Source organism: Porites lutea, chromosome 3 (assembly GCF_958299795.1).
Source record: "Porites lutea chromosome 3, jaPorLute2.1, whole genome shotgun sequence".
In the NCBI taxonomy this organism is placed as follows: Eukaryota; Metazoa; Cnidaria; class Anthozoa; order Scleractinia; family Poritidae; genus Porites; species Porites lutea.
Genome location: NC_133203.1, coordinates 537,624 through 558,908, shown reverse-complemented (window position 1 = coordinate 558,908; position 21,285 = coordinate 537,624). Strand labels below are relative to the sequence as shown.

General features: G+C 39.0%; 4 protein-coding genes across 4 annotated transcripts; 2 read left to right on the top strand and 2 right to left on the bottom strand.

The window, feature by feature from the left end:
- Nucleotides 1-5,611: 5,611 nt before the first annotated feature.
- On the top strand, nucleotides 5,612-12,426 carry LOC140932494 (gamma-aminobutyric acid receptor subunit beta-3-like). The gene is made up of 9 exons (XM_073382100.1): nucleotides 5,612-5,687; nucleotides 6,362-6,429; nucleotides 7,904-8,121; nucleotides 8,765-8,847; nucleotides 8,969-9,112; nucleotides 9,697-9,911; nucleotides 10,232-10,384; nucleotides 10,482-10,580; nucleotides 11,455-12,426. The coding sequence occupies exons 1-9, from the start codon at nucleotides 5,624-5,626 to the stop codon at nucleotides 11,710-11,712; spliced, it is 1,302 nt and encodes a 433-aa protein (XP_073238201.1). The 5' UTR covers nucleotides 5,612-5,623; the 3' UTR covers nucleotides 11,713-12,426.
- Nucleotides 12,427-14,037: 1,611 nt separating this feature from the next.
- On the top strand, nucleotides 14,038-15,720 carry LOC140930105 (uncharacterized). The gene is made up of 2 exons (XM_073379768.1): nucleotides 14,038-14,279; nucleotides 15,200-15,720. Exons 1-2 carry the CDS (start codon nucleotides 14,038-14,040, stop codon nucleotides 15,621-15,623), a joined length of 666 nt encoding a protein of 221 aa, XP_073235869.1. The 3' UTR covers nucleotides 15,624-15,720.
- A 134-nt stretch (nucleotides 15,721-15,854) lies between these two features.
- Nucleotides 15,855-18,596, bottom strand: LOC140930104 (uncharacterized). The gene is made up of 6 exons (XM_073379767.1): nucleotides 18,401-18,596; nucleotides 18,100-18,286; nucleotides 17,678-17,938; nucleotides 17,191-17,362; nucleotides 16,863-17,011; nucleotides 15,855-16,533 (listed from the first exon to the last, which is right to left on the bottom strand). The coding sequence occupies exons 2-6, from the start codon at nucleotides 18,257-18,259 to the stop codon at nucleotides 16,343-16,345; spliced, it is 933 nt and encodes a 310-aa protein (XP_073235868.1). The 5' UTR covers nucleotides 18,260-18,286; nucleotides 18,401-18,596; the 3' UTR covers nucleotides 15,855-16,342.
- On the bottom strand, nucleotides 18,593-21,285 carry LOC140930030 (uncharacterized). The gene is made up of 5 exons (XM_073379688.1): nucleotides 20,228-21,285; nucleotides 19,751-20,024; nucleotides 19,356-19,632; nucleotides 18,878-19,149; nucleotides 18,593-18,684 (listed from the first exon to the last, which is right to left on the bottom strand). The coding sequence occupies exons 1-5, from the start codon at nucleotides 20,714-20,716 to the stop codon at nucleotides 18,593-18,595; spliced, it is 1,404 nt and encodes a 467-aa protein (XP_073235789.1). The 5' UTR covers nucleotides 20,717-21,285.

Sequence of the window (21,285 nt, the reverse complement as noted above, 5' to 3'; positions counted from 1 at the left end):
TGCATTGAAACACCATGAAAACCGATGTACCACCATAGTTTTTTATTCCTTGAGGGCAGGAAGTTTAATTTCCTTGCTCTGAGTGTCACACTGAACAGACTCGAGATCATAACTTATTAATATGTTATGTTAATATAAATGACTAACTTCTTATTATTATTTGAAAGTTTTTAATTCACAAGTTTAAGGCTGAAATAAAATTCGTCCCAATTTTAACTCGACAAGCCTTAAATACTGTGAACAAGTGAACTATCTTTTACTCTGAACATGATTTTTATATATCAGATATATGCTTTCAAGAAGCAAACGTGTTAACGAGAAACCACAGGAGAACTTAGCTGGAGAATTTAGTGAGTATACATTATTCATAGTCCATATTTTTTACATAGGGTGCGTTTGTTATTTAATGATGTCTAGATTGAAATTGAAAAGTTAATAGTTTTTCATCATTTTCAAAAGCCGTTTTTAGGCGCCACCGTACACGTGACATTTCTTTAACCTTGAAGTAAAATATATACCTTTTTGCGTGTGATCAACTTTAATGAAAACAACCGGGCTCAAGTGGAATTAGTTGAGGTTTTAGAAAAAATTATATATACTGAGTGGCATTTACTTTTTGTTATGTTAACTTTCAGGAAATGTCGTCTGTCAAGTAAATTAATAATTTGAGTTCAGTTTGTTTGGGTTGGTGCTTAACAGACCCCACGGGTATTAGGTGACTTTTTAATGAAATTCTAAATCAGTTTATTAACTCATGATTAATCTTTTAACACCGAGCACGAAAACTGACAGCAGATGACAGCACCACTATTGAAAATTTCAAAATTTAATGAAGCCCGATCCAGACGCGGTACTTTTTGTAAGCCGAACCCAATATACCTTACAATTAGGTGCAGGAAACGTTCGGCAGCAAAACAAATTAACAATCGTCACTTCAATTTGGAACATATTAACCGTTCCTCCCTCTTGGCTTTGCAGGGAAGTTTGGAACGGCTGTTTTTTTTCGTTGAAGTTGTTCCACGGAATCCGCATTTCCACGTAATGCGGATTCCGGAATGCGAGAGATTTTTGCTCGTGGAATCTGGTCTCCTGGGCTTTGGACTCCGGAATACAGCTGAAGTACTGCGGATTCCAGATAACAATTGGAATCCCGAATCCAAGTTCCACTTAAAATTAATCCGGAATCCAGTATTCGGAGTCCCGAGTCCAGAGCGAAGAATCCAGAATCCAAGACAATCTTGGATCACCTAACATGACGTAATAGAATAATAGGTAGACGAGGCGAACACTCCATACAAGCTGTCATCAGTTTCTATGGTACTGCACACAAAATGTTAATCGCCGATTTTTTGCTCTGCAGTTTGGCATCGGAATTCATTGAGCTTTCAATTAAGTCTGCCAACAACATTGTTGTCCTGTATCATTGATAGCAACGCCATTTTGTTAAAGAATTTGATATTGAACATCTGAAATCTCGCATCCTCTCAAATCCTATCTCTGGGAGCCGCCATCTTGAATCAATCAAACCTAATTAATCACTTGAACTAAACTATAAAAGCTGGTTACCTCGTCTGTGTGAGACTGTCCTGCAATCGAGATACACCAGTCATGAAATTCGAACAAAAATGATTTCTATAAAAAATTCAAATTAGCACCTTGCATTTTTTTTCTCTTTAAATCGCCATTTCTTTAACTTGAGGCGAAATAACGCTTCCTTAATGTAACCAACGCACCAGCAATAATATAAGTCGCAAAAGAGTTTAAATTCAAATGGAGCAACTCGAACTCTTAACCTTATTTACATGATGTTGCCAGTGGTTTCTAGGATAAAGTAACAAACATAATACATTAAGAGCGGAAAGACTAATTACAACAATGGAAATAACGTAGGAAATACAGGTAACATAGGAAATACGAGATAAACGAAGACAGAGGACATTACCTGACGATTTGGGAATACGGCGAAAGAAGTAAGATAAAGAACGTAACGTAGTTGTAACAGCTAGCGAACTCGAGCAAGATACTTTACGATTTGCATAACCCGCGCGAAAGTCGAATTACTTATACGTAAACACGCGAACTGGGACTAGGCGGGGGATTGGTTACTACACTTAATACCGTACAGCACAGGCTAACCTCTGCTTTTGGGCACGCGTTTATTACTAACAGTTCTCTTGGTCCCAGAGATACCTAGCTTCATACAAAACCGTATTAGAAAGATCTGAAACTATTTTAATCTTGATGAATAAATATTGCTAGTGGAAGCTAAATTTTGCGATCAATAAACACCGGAAGCAAATTTAAAAACATAGACCTCATAAATGTCTTGCCGTTGTTGCAAAGATGGTCACGATGTCGAGTTAGTTTTAAATTTTTCTCCGGTTCAATTCTTTGCTGCCTTTGGTAGCTAAAACTTTAAACAGTTTTGAATATATACATCATCATCAAATTCTGGATGCGCACTAAAAGATTTCCTTTCCACCCTACACTATGCGCATGCGTCAGATAAGCCAGTTTCTCTTCCGAACAGATGGCAGAAGTATTTAAAACCCGATTAAACGACAGTCTCCAAAAATTTTATCCCCGCACGTAAAAACCGAAATACAAAAAAAAATACTGGTTTGAATGACCCAAAGGGTTTGGGTTGTAAAAAATTCCCCATGCAAGCTGAAAAGATGGGGAGTCGATCTTTGCGTTAGTGTTCCTAAGAGGGCAAAACTGTCTCACGAGGTTGTGATCCAATACACTGCTGTAGCTTTTACTCGCGGGATGAGGGATCAAAAATTTAGAACAGTTGCAAGATTGAGGCGCCTTTGTTGAAATTTTCGACCCTCGGGCAACACTAAGGACCGACTAAGCATATCTTTTCCGACATTAAACCTAAATAATTTAGTCAGCTCTATGTTTGATAACAACTAAACAAAAAAGATTTTCACTGACATTCAATTTACACATCGAGTACGTGATGTTGTGGCGATTGTCTAGGGACATAAAAGCTGCCGCGCAGAATGATGTGTTTTACAAAACACAGGAAAAACTTCCTGGGCCTCTTGTGTCAAAGCAATTAGTAATTGTCGCCGCTTACCTTAAGTAAGCAGGTCAGTCTAAGCAGATGAAGTTTCAAGAAGGCATTTTCTCCTTAGAGTGAAAAGGATGTGTGATAGTGTTTATGTCAGGAACACCTGTTTTTAGCCATTATTCCCTGAGAGAGTGTTACGGATTTCAGAGTGTCTCTCTTAATGAGGGTTTGCGTTTTAAAAGGATCATTATCACCGATGATTTGCGTGAAGGCGTGACACTTTGAAAATACCTTGCTTTAGGATAATGTTCATTAATTTTGCAATTAAACAACTGTACATAATAGAGAATAAAGAAATGGCCTAATACAACGTCTTTCACGACTACGCTGGCGTTAAAGAAGTTCTGATTTAGAAGCAATTAGTTTTGGGTAACCGAGGTAGTGAAGATCAATTGCACGATACGCTTTAGGATTTGGATACCAATACAGTAGAAAACTTGGCTGCTAGGATAAATTGCACAGAACACAACTATTTTCTTTAACGGTTAGTATAGTAGTTGGTGAATGTACTTACCAAACATAATCATCAACATTAATTATATAAGGGAGCCGCACTTCATTTGCATCAGTGAAAATGTTTACCCTTTTTTCATATGGTGTTGGGATTTTGATCATATTGTTCAAAATTATGGATGACAAACGGCCTCTTCAGAGCAAAGAACAAGCGTACTGCAAATAGTTTTCATCTTTAATTTGTGAGCATGCAACTATAAAACTGCTCAGAGATTACTCGGCGTTCCTAAGCAAACTGGGCAACATTGACGCTTTGCTTAACCTTTTATTTTAGTTTTTATTTTTTTGTATATGTATATATGTATTTTTTTTATTTCAACCTATGACTTGGCTGACGAGGCCGCGATGCTGATAAACAACGGACTTCCTCGTTCCTACATACAAATATAAATTAATAAGCATGTCATGAACTACATGCATGTTACATGTAAGGGTTATCCCTGCGAGAATTAGATAGACGTAAGGTATAAAAAAAATATGGAATAAGCTTGATCAAAAGCAGATAAAAATCGATGAAGTAAATTGCTTCTTCAGGTAAGTGTTATACTCCTGGTGCAAATAACAGATGAAGGCTTAATATTGTAAAATAAACTGTGGTTTTTGCTATATTTTTAAGACGCGCAATCTTCATCCATGTGGTTTTATCAAGGGGTCGCAGCACTTAAAAATTACGTTTCACTAGACTCATCTGCGACGATGACTATTTTTCCATTTGATGTGGTTGCAATCTTGGTAACAGGAATTTTCAATAGAACTGTGTTTTCCTTGTGATTAGCCTGCGGAACACGCGTTTTTCTTACAAAAGCTCAGGGGTAATCGTGGACGCCATCGTGAAAGCTTTGTAGGCCTTGTACCTAAAGACATGTTAAGATAAGTCACTGACAAATGCCTCGACTTCAAACGAAACGTTTTCTGTTTATTAAACGGGGAGATGAGTATAATTCATTTCATTGCTTCTGTCGGTACCGACCAAAATCAAAACACAGCAGCTCAAGCCGACATCGCCGCGTTTTCACCAGCGATACCAACAAGTTTGAAATTAAAGATTATGATATTTGAAAAAGGAACTGCCTTTTTTGTTAACCTGCTGAGAATTTTAAGAGAAACCCTTTTAAGATAACATTAGCACTGTGCAGTGATCATAGTTTGGAATTAAAATGACTGATGGTGACAATGATTCCCCACATGAGCTGGAACCGCATAACAACATTAGGAGAAAATGGGTCTCATGTTTACAGCCCTAGGAACACAACATGTATGGAATATCTAAAAAGTCAAATCACATTTGTTTCTTCCGCTTATTGTTACTGTTAATATTTCCTTCTTTTGGAAAATAATGTCTGTTGCGGGATAAAAGTGTACATTTGTAAATTTGTACATTTGTACATTTACCCCTTCTGGCTTTAAGCTTTTATTATTAATAAAATTCGAGTTGCAATTGTTGCAGAGCTTGCTTTGGTCCTTTCAGAAAATGATTGCTCTTTGCTTTATAATTTCCTGCTGCGTCGACAAATTAAACGTTCGATAAAGTCATTTCAAAATACGCCCTTGCAGATGTTTGTTTGTTTGTTGTTTTTTTTTTTATGTTAAGGTCTTCATAAGGATAAGGAAACCACACGCAAATTACTATGGAGAATTCTTGACCCAAGAGGTTGATTTGTCTCGAATGTACAAAATTTTGATACTTCCATTCCTTAAGCTGTTACTTAAACTTTATGACTGTCATTTTTTTTCAGTTTTGAACATATTTGCGTCCTCGAATGAAAGAGCAAAATGAACGGCAAAAGTGGGTCTCGCTGGACGTTAGCGGCATATGTAATTGCAACTCTGTTTATTAGGGCAGTCCAATCGAAAGAAAGGTAAAAAATTGAATAAAAAAAAAATACATAATTTAGTCTTGTCAAACAAATATTATCTGTTGACTTGATTGTCTGCATTTAGAAAAACCCTTTTTCCATAACAATGAAATTTATAGAATGATTAACAATATGCTCAGTACTATGCTTTGTTTTTAGTGCCGAAGCAAAGACTATGACAGCTCTCTTAAACAATCTTATTAAAGATTATGACAAACGACTAAGACCAAACTTTGGAGGTAAGCGTGGATTTCTATTTCTTTGACATATATTTACTGCCAGCCCACTAAATTACATGCAAAGTCATATACCCACTACGGTACAAGGAATTGTCGAGGGGTGGGGGGTGGGGAACCAGTATCACGTCATTTGTATTGTGTTGTATTGTTATGCGCATTTGATCATGTACTAGTATGTTAATTTGCGCAATAGCAAATATTAAATTATTATTATGTTTTTGCTGTACCACAGGAGCTGAAAGGATTCGCATTAGGCGAAAAGCCCAATGCGAATGAGATCATACATGTTTCAAATAATTCTTCAGTGTTCTGTGATAATGCACCTCCTTAAGAGTTGCGCCTTAACGTGGTGGCGAGGTTTGCGTGCCATGGTGATCCTGAAAGCTATACCAGTTGGGACCTTAGTCCCTGGTGGTTTTAACCGTGCTGAGCAGTTTTGGGCGAAAATACAGACAAATCGCAGCACCTCGTCTACCAGATTGGGGGTTGGTGAAGGGTTAATGTCTCATCCCCGTAAAAAAGTATTATTTCTGAAACGACGTAAAGTTTTTAAGATAGCAGGAGAAGGTAGAGAGCCTTTATCAAAACAAAGCGCGAAGAGGCGAGGGTAGGTATGTAGATAGTGCAGTGCAGGTCAGGACCTGTCCTTCATTCCTTTTATCTCCTTTTTCTAGGTCCGCCAGTTATGGTTACTGTAGGATTATGGGTCTTGTCCATTGACTCAATCAACGTTGTTGACATGGTAAGCTGAGGTTGGGATTAAATTTATTCTCTATTCAGTGAAAAAGGTTCGAACACTGAGAATTTTTCATAAAAGACTGGGACCACAAAAATTGCTACTCGAAGCGTGAACTATACATGCCATCCTTTTAAGTATGACGCCCTCAGGACCGATCCAGCCATAATATATATAGCTGCATTTAAACGGACGCAACAACTCCCAACATTGTTGGGACCTGCAATGCATCTAGGGAAGGATACAACCCTTAGGACTTTGTAAACCATGTGTAATATTATGTATGACTGTTTATTAAAGAAACTCATTACAGGAATACATTGTACATATAAGGCTGAATTACAGAGCTACTTACAATCGTATAATAATATGTACAAATATAGATAATAAATCGCAAAGGTACCTAAAAATTTACTAACTAACAACACCTAATACTTAAAAGTAATAAAATCTTGAGTGCGCTTGCTTGGTCTTACAAATTGGGTGCTCCTGACCTCAGATGATAATTATTGTAAAATTGCTCCAGTTTAGGGAGAATAAAGTGTAATGGGTGGTTTTCGTTCTGTAATCTAGCAATGTAGACCTGACCCAGGTGGACTCGTCTTTCTTTTAAGGTCGTGAGAGAAAGTGCGTATAAAGCCTCATTGTAATCGTACGTAGGAAATATGATGCGCATAGCCCTCTTTTGAATGCTTTCGATCGTAGAAGCCAGAAATTCAGGTATGTTTTGCCATACGGAGACAGCGTATTCTAAAATTGGGCGAACAATAGTTACCATTGCCTTAGCTAGAGAAACTGGTGGAGCACCTCGCTGCTTGAGAACTCTGAGTGAGTAAAGCCTCTCATTTTCCTTTTTAATTATGTAGTCTACACGACGGGTCCACTTCAGATCATTGCTAATATAAGCCGGTGCTTGGCCCCAACAATGTTGGAAAAGCTGTGCAAACGGATCCAACATTGTTCCGCCACTGTAGGCGCGAGTCGGCTCAAAAGTCTGACCGGTTTTAAACTTTGCGCAACAACTCCCAGCGAAACTGCAATAACATGCAGCAACATGCAACAGGGTGTGCAAACGGACGCAACATGTAACATCCAACAACGTTGGGAGTTGATGGCCACCAATGTTGCGTCCGTTTGGACGAGGCTTGTTATTTTGACTACACTACACTACATCAACAGACAAAACGTAATGGAAAATAAGTTTATTTTGGGACGGCTTGGCGAGAACCAACCCTACAAAGTACGTAGATAAAGAAAAAAACAAAGAGAGGGTGGTTCGTAAGCCTAGATGACGTACACGTGATATACGCAGCCTTATATACCCCCGATATGGCTACCCATGGTGCACCCGGCCTAGTACCCAGGCCCTGTTGTATCTCGTGCCGTCAAAATATTTATTTCTGTCTTCTTCGCGGGCTCATTCGTCAGAAATAACATCTCTATTAAACTTTCTTTATTTCTTTCTTTCTTTTTTTGTTAGGACTACAAATTAGATTTCTTTCTTAGACAACTTTGGAATGATCCTCGCTTAAAGCATAACCGGAATGAAACCCTAGCTGTTAGTAACTCCATGTTGGACAAAATTTGGTTGCCAGACACGTATTTTGAGAATTCCAAAAGTTCACAGTTCCATAAAGTAACGATGATAAACAAGCTGTTGTCGATATCTCCTGATGGTGGGGTTCATTACAACGCAAGGTACAAAGCCAATAATAAGTGGCTAAAAGCTTAATCTTTATTCTATTGGTCTAGTGATTGGTGTTTGAAAGTATTGCTTATTGAGGAGAAGGGAAAACCGGATTACTCAGAGCTAAATTAAACCTCTTGGCGCGAGGGAGAGAACCAACACCAAACACAACCCACATATGACGTCGACGCCAGGACTCGAACCCAGGCCGCTTGAGGGAAACGAATCTTCTCACCACTGCCGGCGCCATCATCGCTCTTCAAAACATTTTATGGATAAAGTGGCTGGTCTCTAAAGAGACCGAGGTAATGCGTCGCTTGGCACCGAAATGAAGAGCTTAGAGTTATCAAATGGGTTAATATGGCAAATTAAAGAAATTTAGAAGCTTTTAAGCGCTAACCCTTTAATCAGAAACACTAACCACACTGTCAGCGTTACTCTACTGTCAAATCCCCTAATCGATATCACGAAAAATCGCCCATTAAATTTGATCTTCATCGCTGAGAATCTTCATTGCGCCAAACACAAGTTACACTTTAAATCTGATCATTTAAAAAGACCCATGGTGAATTCTCGCCTTTCTCTTAAATTGTATAAGCAAAACTGACGCGATAGATACATCTGCATTTCATATCCTCTTATCTGTTTTTACAGAGTGACTGTGCGGGCCAACTGTCCCATGGATTTGCGACTTTTTCCTTTTGATAAACAGCAGTGCAATTTGAACATCGAGAGCTGTAAGTTATTTAAAATATTGCATTTATGAAGGCATTACTCAAAGTTCGCGCGTCAGTGATTATCACTAGAATTTGTGGCGATTGGCTGAGTTTTTATTTTTTTTTTGTCTCTACTTTTCAGATGGCTACAACGCTGAAAATATGCAGTATAGATGGGAAAATCGAACCGACAAAGGCGTGGCGGTAAATGAAAAACTGGATGATATGCCACAATACAACTTAACAGGCGCAACAACAACTAGTTATTTTACAGGTTATTACTCAGGTGGGTGCATCGCAGACAAAAGTCCTTTAGGAAATATGTGTCTAGATCTTGTTTGACAGATTTAAGTGCCTTTGGTTATGGACTTTCTTTCAACATAAAAATAATTTATAATTCGTATTTAAAGGAAACTCTTATATGGATTACAATTCGTTCGTAATTAACAATTATTGGATGAGGCTTAGTATGATACGAAGAATTATGCAGCTCGACGAGGGAATTACCCACCTTAGTCCCTCTTTGGTTTTTGCTGTTTTTGCTATGGTTCTCAGCAGTTCGGCTATTTCTTCTTGCCAAACGTGTGAAAGTTTCTGTCATTTTCTAACTGAAGCAACCGAGCCAACGACGGCGATTACCGTTCTTTTACTGGCTGTAGCCTGTGCTGTTGATGAAATTTTACTGGATGTTTCAAACTTCTTCCAAATTTGGTCAACGCTAGCTGATGTTGAAGAATTACCCAGGGAATTTAAGCCAATCAGAAACCGAGAAATATTTTGAATGGATAATATAATTCTTAGTAAACTGTGTCTTCATTGTCTTAAAATTAAATAAACTGCTAGTTTTCAGCCTCTTCTCTTTCTTTTTAGGAAACTGGTCGCGTCTCTCCTCGTCATTTAACTTCACAAGAAGAGCTGGCTATTTTCTTATTCATATTTATGCACCGTGTGCATTAATTGTGATATTATCGTGGATATCGTTTTGCATTCCCCCTGATGCTACTGCAGCCCGGATAGCTCTCGGGATAACTTCAGTTTTGACGATAACCACTATATTAAATATGTTGAATACAACGATGCCAAAGGTATGGACTGGTAATAAATTCACATATTCTCTATCAGGAACAGGGTCACAACAGATAGTTGCTATCTTATATTATGTTATATCATCATGCCTAATATCTTCTCTAGTCTTGCCTTGACTTATGTTATCGGGCTTATTTTATCTTATCTTATCTTACCTTGCGTACTGGTTTGGACCTGCGAATGTAAGCTATTTCCAGATTTACTCAGTTCGTTTCCTCTATATTTGGCTTCAAAGCCGTCATTAGAACTGCTAGAAATGTGAAATGTATGTGAATTCAAAAAATCTTTTACTCAAATCATTTCTTTCGTTTCATTTCAGGTATCGTACGTCAAGGCAATAGACTGGTATCTAATTGGTAGCTTTCTGTTTGTTTTCTGCGTTCTAGTGGAGTACACTTTTGTTCTCTATGTTGTCAATGTTCATAATAAACGGTTAAAAAAGATTATGGATCTCCAACAGATAGAAGAAGCGGTAAGTAACAAGACAAATGAAACTTTATGCAGAGAACATTTCTTGTTGTGTATAGATTGAAGTGCTCATCTGTATCTTGAATACGTCTTAAAAATAGGAAGAAGAGTCATTAAAAAACAACTCGCGGAAATCAGCTATGAATGGTAGTATACCCCACAAGGGTAATCCAGATTACGACCACTACGATCCACTCGAGGTACTGTATATGACAGTCATTGTAATTATAAATAGTCTTCACGGCTCATAAGGTCAATCCAAATGGGTTTTTTGCCTTGAATTCAGTGTATTGTAGCACTCAAGGGCTACCAAGCCCTGGGCGGAGCATGGGCAAGTTAATTACTTGGTAATTTTAATTAAAATTTCGTTCCACTACTGGAGAAATCGAAAAGAAATGATCGGGGCTGATAACTTAGTACAAAAGTATGTAATATAATATCTTAGTTGAGGAAGATGCTCAAATTATGAAAATAATGATCTTTCTGGGGTGGGTAACCCCTACCGATGCCACAGCATCCCTGTCCCTAGCCCCCAACCCTGAATTTCACAGCCGGGCTTGATTGCAGATTTCAAAGAGCAAAGCTATTAATTAATTACCCTGGATCAGGGTGGGGTAGGGAAGTGATTTTAGCACATTCTACATGGTTCTAGTTGATCGCTCTCAGTCCAAGGACAATTTCACTGACCACGACTACGTATCGCTTTCAAATTTGCAACTATTTCTTGTTTTGAAATTATCTCATAAAATTTGTATAGGTAATAGCATGATTTGTAGTGATATTTGGTACAAATACCATGAGTCATATTTCGAAATTGTTATACGTAATTTCACGAGCCTTTATGCGCGTGAAATTTGAGACAATTTTGAAATATCACGAGTGGTATTTTTCCCAAATATCACGTACAAATCATGCTATTATTTGTTTATACTACTACCCGCAAAAGGTTTGTAATTTTCACATGTGGGTATTTCAAATTAAGCTGAAATACCACTGCTCTAAACCAATCAAATTGCAGAAATTTCTCATGTAGTAGTATAAATGCATTAAAACATGTTTCTGATAATCCACTAGAGTTACAGTGCATTCGCTGACAAGTCAAAGAAAGCAACTACTCATCTCTGCGAGCGATCAAGAGCTAAACGACACCGTTCATCCAGTGACATCGAACACAGGCCACTCACCTATCCCAGAACTCCACAGTGCAGTGTAAAGAGGACCTGTCTTCGTTTCATTGACCCTGATTGTGTTGATGATTACGCCAGAGTTCTCTTTCCGATTTGTTTTGCGCTCTTTAACATCATATATTGGTTACGTTTTAAGTTTCTGTGAGGCAAAGTGCGCAAAACCTTTCTTAGAGGTTCCTTATTTTTATACTACATAGTCCAAGTAAAGGCCTGTCGAGAGTCCGATTGTGAATCATCAACGGTTGGGATTCAAACAAGACACGACACAGTTGATGACAGCAGGATAACAACAAGCTAGAGAAGGTATCCATATGTGAGACCATAGCATAAAGAGGAAAAGGACTGGACCACCTCAACAGTGTATACTATGTACAAGAAATGTAGACAATGTTGAAACGCGGATCATGTTTCAAGACATTTGATAATATTAATCTTTCAGACGTCGGCATCTATATGATCTTAAGTTTACGTAACAAACAATTAAGAAAAGAACATACTGATCGTGAGTTGGCAAGAGTATTGACGGATTTAATAAATGTGCCCGTACCATGGCTTGTATTACAGGCATCACCGCACTCTAATTCCTCTTTTCATTCAAAGATTAAAAAAATTACTTCTCTCTAAGAGAACTATGTAATTTTCGTATTGAATGAAAACTAAATTACCGAGTATGGCGTGTGCTAAATGGCAAACAAAAACCGCCTGAACTCGAGTTTAAGAAATACTCGGTTGTATATAAGCAAACTTTACTCCAAAGTTTGGTAAAAGTGGGGCGGGGGAAGGAGTAAGGGGCTGGTGGTTGGTGGTTAAAGTGTGATCGTAATTTAAGAACATGAAATGATGATTTTAGAATAAAATACAATGTTACTGGGAACTTGTGACGTCACTATTAATGGCCGCCATCTCGGATTTAAATGAAGATTCAGATTTATTCCCCTACTAATGGCCTCATGGGGTCTCTTTGTTAACGTAGAATTTTAAAATTTCTTCTCGTGTTAAACTACTTCGTTATTATAACGCGATCAAAATTTAAAAACTTTTTCACAAACTGAATTTAGATTTTCCTAAGATTTACGTCAACTAGCCCGTTATTCTTTTTTCCAAATATGCAATGCTTTATAAACAATGATTATTATACTGAATGCCGATGAGGTATTTAGTGAGGAAGGAATATACCATTCGCCCGCGGCTGGGTTCGACGACGGTTTTTATACCTATATTCACACTATACCGGATCATGCTTTTCGTACCGACACGAAATGTTATTCGTGTAGTATGAACAGCCATGGGAAATGTGACTCTCCAATTTAGAGCTCGGCGCGGCCTATTTCTCTTTCGTAAAAGGTCGTTGCCATTTTTAACGGTCAATGCCCAGGGGTGGATCTACGGGGGGTGCAGGGAGTGCGCACCCCCCCCCCCCTCCCCCCAGATGACCTGCGGTTTTCTAATACAACTGGTATTCCGCAAAATAAAAATACTATGTGGTTTATTGGTGTTGAAGTACAGCAAGAGACGAGTGCACCCCCTCCTAAAAAAAAAATCCTGGATCCGCTCCTGATGCCATGATGGCTGTAATACCGTAAAATTCCGAAAATAAGCCCCGGGGCTAATTTTTTTCCAAGGCCCTTTTTGAGGGTCTTATTTTTGGAGGGGCTTATATTCGGAGGGAAATTTGCGTTTACAAATCGATTGGGCTAGCCTTATAGTTGGAAGTGAAGTTACCGTTTTTGTGTTGTTTTACTTTGTATTTGAGGGCAATTTTCCAAGTACAAGCCCCCAGGGGGCTTATATTTGGAGGGGTGATTTAACGGAGGGTTTTTTGGGTCAACGGTTTGGGGGGCCCTACATTTGGAGGGGCTTATTTTCGGAATTTTACGGGTATATTCCCTGGATTAAGTTACAATAAGGCAAATAAAATGTTTTTGAATAGTCTTGGAAAGAACGACACTGAAGCCCAAGTTGAATTTACGTTAAAAATTATAGAAAGGGATACTGTGGGTAGGATGGTAGCGTTCAGATGTGACTAAAAATGACCCTTAAAAATGACCCAGCCTATTTGTCCTACGCACGCGCACTTAGGTAAACTTCTGACACTTGCATCAAATAGAAAAGACACGATGGCTCTACAAAGGACTTTATCATTATAGCTTCTACTTACACGTATTACACTCGTAAAACTCATTAGTATGGCCATGCGCATTAAGCTTCTACCCACACGTATTACACTCGTAAAACTCATTAACATGGCCATGCGCATTAAAGGGCAACTGTCGCGTAGGACATCATTTTTCGGGAAAACCTTGCAAATGTTTCCCTTATTGTGATACCACCAAGAAATATATCTTAAGCGATCTATTTGGGTCAGAAATCGCAATTGAAAGTGTCCAATTTGCCGCTCACTCGATCTTCCGCCATTAACGCTTCGATTTCATTGATCACGTGACGTTACGTCACAAGTGTGGAACAACAAATGATCTCTAATATGGCCGACTCTAGTTCTTTGAGCGATAGCTCTACCTCTTCGTCCGATTATTCAGATATAGAAGAACTTTTAGAATGCGAAGCACCCGAAAGTAGAGGGCAGCCCTTCACAGGGATTCAACCCTGGCGTTTTGAGCCGCCTGGAAGATCTCACGAGGCTGACGAAGTTCGTGAGTCGACTGAAAACATCGAGCCTGCCACGCGTCGCTGCGATCTCGATAGTGAAGAATGGTGAGTGCCCAGATGGTATATAACATTTGTTATGTACAATGCGATCCAAATATCGCTCGATTTCGTCAATGTTATGGATTATCTAAATTGTAAAAGGAAAATGACTAATTAAACACGCACCTTTTTTTTCTGGAAATCGGAGTGTTCATAATTTTGAATGGTTCTCACATGCACAATTGCTCGAAAGCGTAATTTTCCCTTGGAACGGACTGCTCGAAATGATAATCTGGGCAAGTTACTTCAGTGTATTTTTTTACAATTTCTGGTTTAATAGTGGTTTTGCCACAAGCATAGGTTCTTGCCAAAACTACGCTCTCGTAATCTGTTGACTGTAGTAAATATATTTACATTTCTACATCGTTACCCCATTGACAGCTGTTCATGTTCATGTAGTTGTTATACAGTGCACATAACATTTGAAAGGCGCTGTATAGTTTTGTCCTTACAAGTCGTTCACTAATCGTTAATGTGTCTCGTTCTATCAATGAATGTGTCTAACAAGTCATTATTCTAGCTTTTGTGTATCCTGATGTTAAAAAGTTGGTCTTTATGCGCCCATGTGAATATTAACTGCTTGCATAAAGGTTTCTTCTTCTCGGTATATAATATTCGAGGCTGAGACATATTTATAATCACTTATGTTTTTGTCTTGAGCATAATAGTGGTTGTGTAACTTTATTCACAATAATATTGCATTTGATTTGATATAGCCACAGGAACTTGGTTCTTGATTATTTTGTGGTTATGGACATGAGATACTTTAATAAGGCCATAAACATTAAAGTATGAATAAGGCAGTTTGATAAGTTTCAGGTGCAGAATGAAAATGTCAATATTCAACACTTGTCTTTTTGCCTTTCATTAGCCAGACATTCACTTTTGATCATGAAAAAACATAACTGCTATTGATTGTTTGCAAGGTGCTTGTGTGGCTACTGCCAAAAAATGTGGCGGGAGGAGGAAAACATCTGCTGCCAAGAGGTGGATGTTGTAAAGCGTAAAAATTTGGAGGCAGTTGACGTTGAAAATATGGAGGAGCCTCCAAAGTGCATCGTGGAACACCCAGGATTCCAGGCAGTTTGCCTGAATTACTGGGTGTTACAGGCTGCATGGCTGCAATACAAGCAGCAGTATGGTGCCTCGGCATATGAGGGATCAGATCATAAAAAAAGCAGGCACATTGCGTACAGGCAATTGGTAAGGTGGTGCTGGGGCTCCCTTGGAAAGGACATAAGAGTTCCCTTACCATCATGTGCAGTAAACTGCGTACGGGCTCATTTCCAGGAGCCTGAAAGGCTGGATGATGAGATGGAGTATACAGGATTTCAATATGCAGATGAATAAATATAAAATATATTTCAAATAACCCTACTGTCTATAGAATATTATAATGTAATTTTCTCACTTACCATTGGAAGATTGGCGTAGGGATATTTGGTTGCCATGAAAATGGTTGCTACCAGCAAACAAAATGCCCCTTACTCTTAAATATGTAGCATGGAAGTGTCAACAAAGACTGGTAGAACTAGAAAGTTCACTTTCAGACTACATGGTTTTTTAAAGCCCAGTGGTGTGTGGGAAATACATAATTATTCTTTCTATTTGCTCAAGGCTTGTGATTGGATGGTTAATCCTCATTTTAAAAAATAGTATTCTCAATTGACTTGTTTCTATCTTCCATATTACTAAATGATTAGACAACAACGATACACAAAGTTGTTCACAGTTTACAGTCCAACTACTTGAACCAGGGTACTTGGAAGAAGATTATCTAATCATTAATTTTGTTTTGCAATGGACCAATGACATTTATGAATTTTAGAGCTGTTTTCCTGAGAGGTAAGTTGAGTTCAAACTGTTTTAAAGGTTTCAACGTTTGCATTGTTGAAACAAAATTCAGAATCCTCTGTTTTCAAAAACCTTTTTTCTTGGATAGTTTTCTTCCAGGTGTCCAGTTCAAGTGAATACCATATAGCACATGATCATTTTAGTCACAGTAGTGACATAATTTTTGGCCTAAAATAGTTTTTTCAAGCATTCCATACTGAAGGGCATGCTAGTCTTTAGTTGACTAGGCTGGAACGATTGTATCTGCTAATGAAAGAATTTATTGCCTCCTCTCTGTTGGGTCTCTCTATGGATGCAGCAAGTGGTGGTGGGGTATTCACTTGCAGGTTCAACATGTAGGTCTTTAAGGCCCTTGAATTGTCTTCATAGCCGGCAAAGACTTTGGTTATGGTACTTGAGCAATAACCTAAAATAAAAAGGTACGTAATACTGTAGGAGTGAACCTCAAGTTTAGTTATTGAAATGTTTTCATTTAGATGTCATATCTATCTGTGTGCCATGAAATTCACAGGTTACTGTGCTATGTTAAAATCATTTTTACCATAAGCAAATGTGGCTGCAGATAATGGTTGCCTTAACAAATGATCTCAAAAAATACAGAACAGCAATTTAATTTTTATCCTGTGTACAGACCCCCCTCCCCTCAGTAAAAAGCTGACAATGGGCCCCTTCTCCATTTTTTACCAAGGCAGGGGGGGGGACTTTACACAGGCTATGTTATAACTATTTACCCACCATAGGTTGCTTTTGTTTTAACTTCTCTCACTGAATATCCCCCGTGTTTGGCTTTAGGAAACCTGATGGCATAGCGTGGTCTCCCATCTACAGTTACAGCTTGCATCCTGTCAGCATTTTCATTGTAGTGCAGAGCAGAAAGGCACAGTCTGAAAAGTTCATATTTTTAGAGGGGATGGGAAAGAACCATTAGGCTAACTTTAAGTAAAAGGAAAGAGTCCATAGCTTAGAAGAAGAAAATAATACTGAAAAAGAAAAATTAAAGGAAAACAATAGACCAATCTCAAAAGTTTATTATGGTAACTATTAATCCATTAGAGACACAAACCTTGTGTACATCCCCCAGTACGAGAAAGCGGTATGTTTTGGGACGAAGTGTAGATCAAGGCTATGTTTGGCTTCAAGGGCGGAAGTCTGGTACTTAGGGGACAGCTGAGAAATGTCCTTCAGCAGTTGGGGCTTTGTTACCAGCTCCTCGAGCTTGACAGCAGCAGTTGAGCCTGTGAAATTGAGGACCTAGTTGTAGTCAAAATTCCCGCACATAAAGGTGACTGTTTGTAAATGTTTGTATATATGTGCCTTTTTTCTTGTCACGTTATAACGTTTTGTCGGTTTTTTTTTAGGGTGGTTCATTTTAATTTCCTGATTAGTGAATTAGTGGACACCTTTTCTGTCCTATAAGCAGTGTTAATGACACTGGCCTTATTCTAATTGAAAGGTTTTCCTTGATTCTGACAGAAAATGTAGCCTTCTATTCTGTAACTTGAGATGGCAATAGAGGAGTTACTGGATGTCATTTTTTTTTGTCTACAAACCTGGTTGAAGCCAAAGTCTATCCCTTGCTTCTCCCTCTAGTTCACCATGTCCACATTCTTTGTAGAGTTCGCTGCTCTGATTGACGTGAATGTTCTGGATGTGCAGGGGTAACATTTTCCATTTTTCCTGCATCATACGCCCATTACCATCTGGTGTCGTGGCAGCACACCAATACATATGATTTGATACAGACTGTCGCCACTCACCGACATCTTCACACTCTTTTTTTTTCGCTAATTTGTCAATCTTTTTGCATAAACCTGTTCAGAATGAGGGTCATATATGTCAGAAAACGAATTATTCCATACGCGACAACTGGAGCTTAACTGGATAGAATGTATTACAAACTATTTTAGTCCTTGTGTGGATGCGATTGTTACCTCGAGTAAACTATTGGGGTTGACGTTTTAGCCCTCATTACCTTTAGACACATGCCATATGTCAAAATAGTGTCGAGAGTCAGGCAAATTCGTTCGAATCCAAGCGGTATTCTGCTTGTGTCTGTCGGTGATGATCTCCGCTATATGCAGACTGGCATTAGAAACGACTTGAATGGCCCGTTTTAAACCCTCATGTTCCATCCAAGAACTGTTCCGCACCTCGTTGCTCTAATAAGGATCAAACGTTTCGATATATTTTTATTTTGCCTCAACACCGGAAATCACATAGTTATTTTTTAAAAAATGTGGGAGACATTGGAATTAGATACTAGAATCACTGACCTGAACTAGTTGGAAGTCCAACACCCTGTTCTTTTGCTGTTCGAGTAACGTGTAGGAACCGAATTTCGCGGAGTAACCAGGGGAATCGCACCTTCCATCGCCAGCCAGAACCAGTCCGTTGTCCTGACTGCTAAGACTATTGAAGAGCTGCTGTTGATGTGCTTTCCACTGCTGTATAATTGTGGGATTTACTTACGATTTGATGTGACGGTAGTATGTCCTCTCTGATATGCACGCCACGTTCATAATATTAAACATCCGTAAGGTTTTAGCGGCAGAATTTCCTGTGACGAAAGGAAAAAAAATACAACGACCTTCACCCTATTGAACTTTCTACTGCAGGAACTAGTTACAGATTTGTCATACTCTGTTCATTTTGTTCAAGACCATTAAGTAGCCGCATCTCCTGTCTTTAGGTCTTCAACGGACCACGCCTAGAACGCAACTAAAAAAAAAGATAACAATAGGGAGACTTACCCGTTAAAAGAATTGAAGAAGAGAGCAACAAGTTCCCAACTGGCATCTTTCCATTAGAAAACGGCTGGCTGCACCACACATTGCTGAACTGACAATTTTCTTCCGTACAGTGATAGTGGACCTGAATCATAGTCCCGATTTCTTTCGAAATTTTAGCCTCTGCGTGGCCAGCACAGATGGGGCAACAAGCAAACAAGCTCAACAGATTTGTTTCGAAGACAATAAATTTCCTTTCCTCATGTGGCTTCAACTTTTGCGTTTCTCCAATAGATCTGCATGATATTAGCAACAACAAGAATGAAACATTCAGTATATTAAACGGAGAGTATAGAAATAGGGGTTATAGTTGTTTCTTTGGGCGGATATGTTAAAAAGGAGGGATATAGAGTGGTGCGGAGTTTAAATCAAGCCGGCGTTACTGCAGCTTATGAAACTCATCAACGGCTTGTGTAAATAGTTCATCTTTACTTTTTTTTACCGTTTTGACTTTCCAGATTCTTTTTCATCTTCACTACCACCTTCGTCTTGATCTTCGTCGGATGTTAAGTAGGGATTGTACTCTTCATCATCAACGTCAACGTCTTCAAACAACTCGTCTTCAAACGACGCGGGTAGCTCCGGCGTAAGTGTATAATCTGTTTGATTTTCTGCCTCCTTACGTAAAGTTGAGAGCAGTTTTAACGGAGGAAGTTCTGCTATGTTGCACTGTGACCCATTTTCCACCGTTGTGTTGGACTTTGGAGAAATCTGGGTACCTATGATTAAAAACCTTAATCACCAAAGATAGTCGCATCGCAAAGAATGTTTGAAAAGATGGCTAAACCCTTTGTAAACACACTTATTTTTCAAGATATAATTAAGATTAAAGTCTACCTTTGCTGCGACAGATTGGGCGGCGGAGTCCTTTCTGAGTTCCCCTGTTAGCCGTTTGAAACTCCCGAGCCTGACTTCCTTCTTCTTGCCCTGCACCAGTCTCTAAACACGAAGTGTCACCAGATGCACTCGTTGAGGGCTGTGCCAGATCCGTTGTTTCGGGAACTTCAGGTTGATTGTTACTTGGTGGTTGTCTGTTGTCACTTGGGGATGGTCCCGGTACTTTATCAGTGGTCTTTTCTTTTTCTCGCGTCTTCCTATAATCTGCCACTAGCTATCATAAACAAAGATTTTTTTTTTCAGTTTTCTGTTGGTGCATGTGCTCCATAATCTTTTGCCTGATTTCAGTAAATTGTATTATTGTATCTTGAAGGCACACTGTTGCGTTTTGATCATGATCGTTTATCTTGATGATATTTTAGAAAGTTTTTATTCGTGCCAAGGTATCTAAACAAAAAACACAAAATTAATACTCACCCTATGAGCGGTAAGTTTAGACAAGGCTCGACTAGACTTTTTTGGACGACTTTTTGGCGTTATTTCCCCCTTTTGTTGAACTTGCCGCTTTGAATCACCTCGCGTTGCCGCAGATGGACGTTTTCTCTTAAGAGAGCGCGCTTCCTGGATTTGTTCAGGGGTGGGATTGGCCTGAATTGTTGGGATGGCCGTCTTCTTCAGATAAGCCTTCTTAGCAAACCCTGCGAGTTTCGCACCCATTCCTTCAAAACAGTCTGGCGTAAAATGGGAACTGCAAATATTACCAGATCCCGGCGTCCAGTCGTCGGTCCTCTTTGCTAAGACAAAAGCGATCCACTGGCGCCGAAAGGGTTCATCGGTGGGAAACTGGTGGAGACTTACTCCGTCTTTGTTGGTGTTGTTACAAAACATAACCGCGCAGCGCTTGCCTGGTTCTCTCTTCTTTTTCGGTCCCGTGGCCGTTTTTTTGTCCTTGGAGGAGTTTTCCATAAGTACCGCAACGGGGATTTAAATATGGGTAATTGATTTTTTTTTCCTACTTGTGTCCCAAAGAGAAGTATTGCAAAAGAAGCGAGGCACGCGTGCTATCACGGCAATTTTATAGTCGACAGGTTTCGCAATAGATTGACGCCTCAATCTCGAGAGCTTATCTCGAATAACTTGATAAGATTCTTACATTAGGCGATCATTTAAAATATTATTGATCATGAAATCGGGACTTTCGGCGAGGAGTGAATTAGGAGCAGGGCTAAATGGATGGTACAGCAGATTTCAGACAAGATTACAACACACTAAAATCAAAACACAAAAGGTCAGTATCATGAATCAGGTCGGGTTGTCTAGAGCGGTCCGTGACCGGGTTCTCTTCAAAGATACGCGGAGCTTTTCCCGGGAATAAATAAAGTCATTTATGAGGAATGAAGGGCATCAACACTCATCAGGTAACATTAATGGTTGCTTCAGAATTTTAAATCTTCTTTAGGAATAATGCTCTTTGAATTGTACGGTGCAGATTATTAGCTCAGCTGTTGACAAATATTGACCTCGGGTCGATATGT

Coding starts and splice junctions, on each gene's coding strand:
- LOC140930104 (XM_073379767.1), bottom strand. CDS start 18,259: ATGGAACATGAGGGTTTAAAACGGGCCATTCAAGTCGTTTCTAATGCC. Junction 17,012..17,190: donor TACTGGGGGATGTACACAAG/GTTTGTGTCTCT, acceptor TGAACTTTTCAG/ACTGTGCCTTTCTGCTCTGC. Junction 16,534..16,862: donor TAAAACAAAAGCAACCTATG/GTGGGTAAATAG, acceptor TTTTTATTTTAG/GTTATTGCTCAAGTACCATA.
- LOC140930105 (XM_073379768.1), top strand. CDS start 14,038: ATGATCTCTAATATGGCCGACTCTAGTTCTTTGAGCGATAGCTCTACC. Junction 14,280..15,199: donor GATCTCGATAGTGAAGAATG/GTGAGTGCCCAG, acceptor ATTGTTTGCAAG/GTGCTTGTGTGGCTACTGCC.
- LOC140930030 (XM_073379688.1), bottom strand. CDS start 20,716: ATGGAAAACTCCTCCAAGGACAAAAAAACGGCCACGGGACCGAAAAAG. Junction 20,025..20,227: donor CTAAACTTACCGCTCATAGG/GTGAGTATTAAT, acceptor TGTTTATGATAG/CTAGTGGCAGATTATAGGAA. Junction 19,633..19,750: donor CCCAATCTGTCGCAGCAAAG/GTAGACTTTAAT, acceptor TTTTAATCATAG/GTACCCAGATTTCTCCAAAG.
- LOC140932494 (XM_073382100.1), top strand. CDS start 5,624: ATGACAGCTCTCTTAAACAATCTTATTAAAGATTATGACAAACGACTA. Junction 8,122..8,764: donor GGGGTTCATTACAACGCAAG/GTACAAAGCCAA, acceptor CTGTTTTTACAG/AGTGACTGTGCGGGCCAACT. Junction 9,912..10,231: donor TGAATACAACGATGCCAAAG/GTATGGACTGGT, acceptor GTTTCATTTCAG/GTATCGTACGTCAAGGCAAT.